This window comes from Meleagris gallopavo, chromosome 17 (assembly GCF_000146605.3).
Source record: "Meleagris gallopavo isolate NT-WF06-2002-E0010 breed Aviagen turkey brand Nicholas breeding stock chromosome 17, Turkey_5.1, whole genome shotgun sequence".
Taxonomy (NCBI): domain Eukaryota; kingdom Metazoa; phylum Chordata; class Aves; order Galliformes; family Phasianidae; genus Meleagris; species Meleagris gallopavo.
In genome coordinates, this window is record NC_015027.2 from 9322697 (window position 1) to 9323770 (window position 1074).

Sequence of the window (1074 nt, forward strand, 5' to 3'; positions counted from 1 at the left end):
GAGCCCAGCCTCAGAACGGTGTCTCGCTATTGGTTCCGAGCTCGGGTCGTCCCGCCCTCCGCCCCGCGGGTCGCGCAGCACCGTAGCCAAACAGAATTGAAGTGACGGGGAGAAGGGAAGAGAGGGAGGCGCGGATTGGGCGAAACGGCCGCTCGTCAAGGGGAAGGAGCGGGGGTAGACAGGAGGGCTTCCTGCCCACACGTTGGGGCGCGGATGTGGTGCCCTCTTGCGGCCGGAGGAGCGGGCATCACCCTGCCGTCGTGAACGCGCCGTCCCCATCCTGCTGCTGCGGTGGCACTGCGGGGCCGTGGGGTGAGGGGCACTGCCCGGTCCTGGCCCCGATGCAGGGGGGGTCTCAGAGCCTCGACCTCGTGGGGATGCACTGTGGGGAAAGCAAGAGTGGGACGGTGTTAGGATAATGGGAACGGGACCGGTACTGGATAATGGGAACAGACAGCGGTGGGATAACAGGGCTGGGACATCACTAGGATAACAGCAGCAGGACAGTGCTGGGATAAGAGGAATGGGACAAGAACCTGAGACACCGGTACAGGACTGGGATTGGGACTGGAGTAATATGATAGGACTGAGACCAGCATGGGGATAATGGGGCAGGATCAGAACCAGCGCTGGGATAGTGGGGTGGGCACTGAGACCAGCACTGGGGTCATGGGACAGGAATAAGGACCATCACTGGGGCAATGGAATTGGAGTGGGTCACAGGGATTAGCATGGGAATAATGGGACGGGACCAGAACCACAGCTGGGATGACAGGGTGGGAATGGGGATGCAGACCAGGATAATGAAGCTAGGGTTGGAACCAGGACTGCCATGGCGATAACGGTATGGGACAGTAACAACATAACAGGAGAGGACTGGAACCAGTATCAGGAAAATGGGATGAGGACTGAGACTGGCATAGGAATTATGGGATTGGAATAAAGGGGTTGGGCCCCCCTCCCAGGCCCCATCCCAGCACCACAGTGCCCCCGCACGCCACAGAATGGGGCCTCTGTGCTGTGGGGTGGGTGAGGGCTGAATGGGAGCATTCATGGTGCCACCCCCCCCCCTTC

The 1074-nt window shown here is 60.6% G+C and overlaps 1 protein-coding gene across 1 annotated transcript in view; it reads right to left on the reverse strand.

The window, feature by feature from the left end:
- Positions 1-279, reverse strand: part of NEFH (neurofilament heavy) — a 5191-nt gene extending 4912 nt beyond the window's left edge. The window contains 1 exon segment of the mRNA XM_010720489.2: positions 28-279. Coding sequence (XP_010718791.1) covers positions 28-279 — 252 coding nt within the window.
- Between the last annotated feature and the right edge of the window lie 795 nt (positions 280-1074).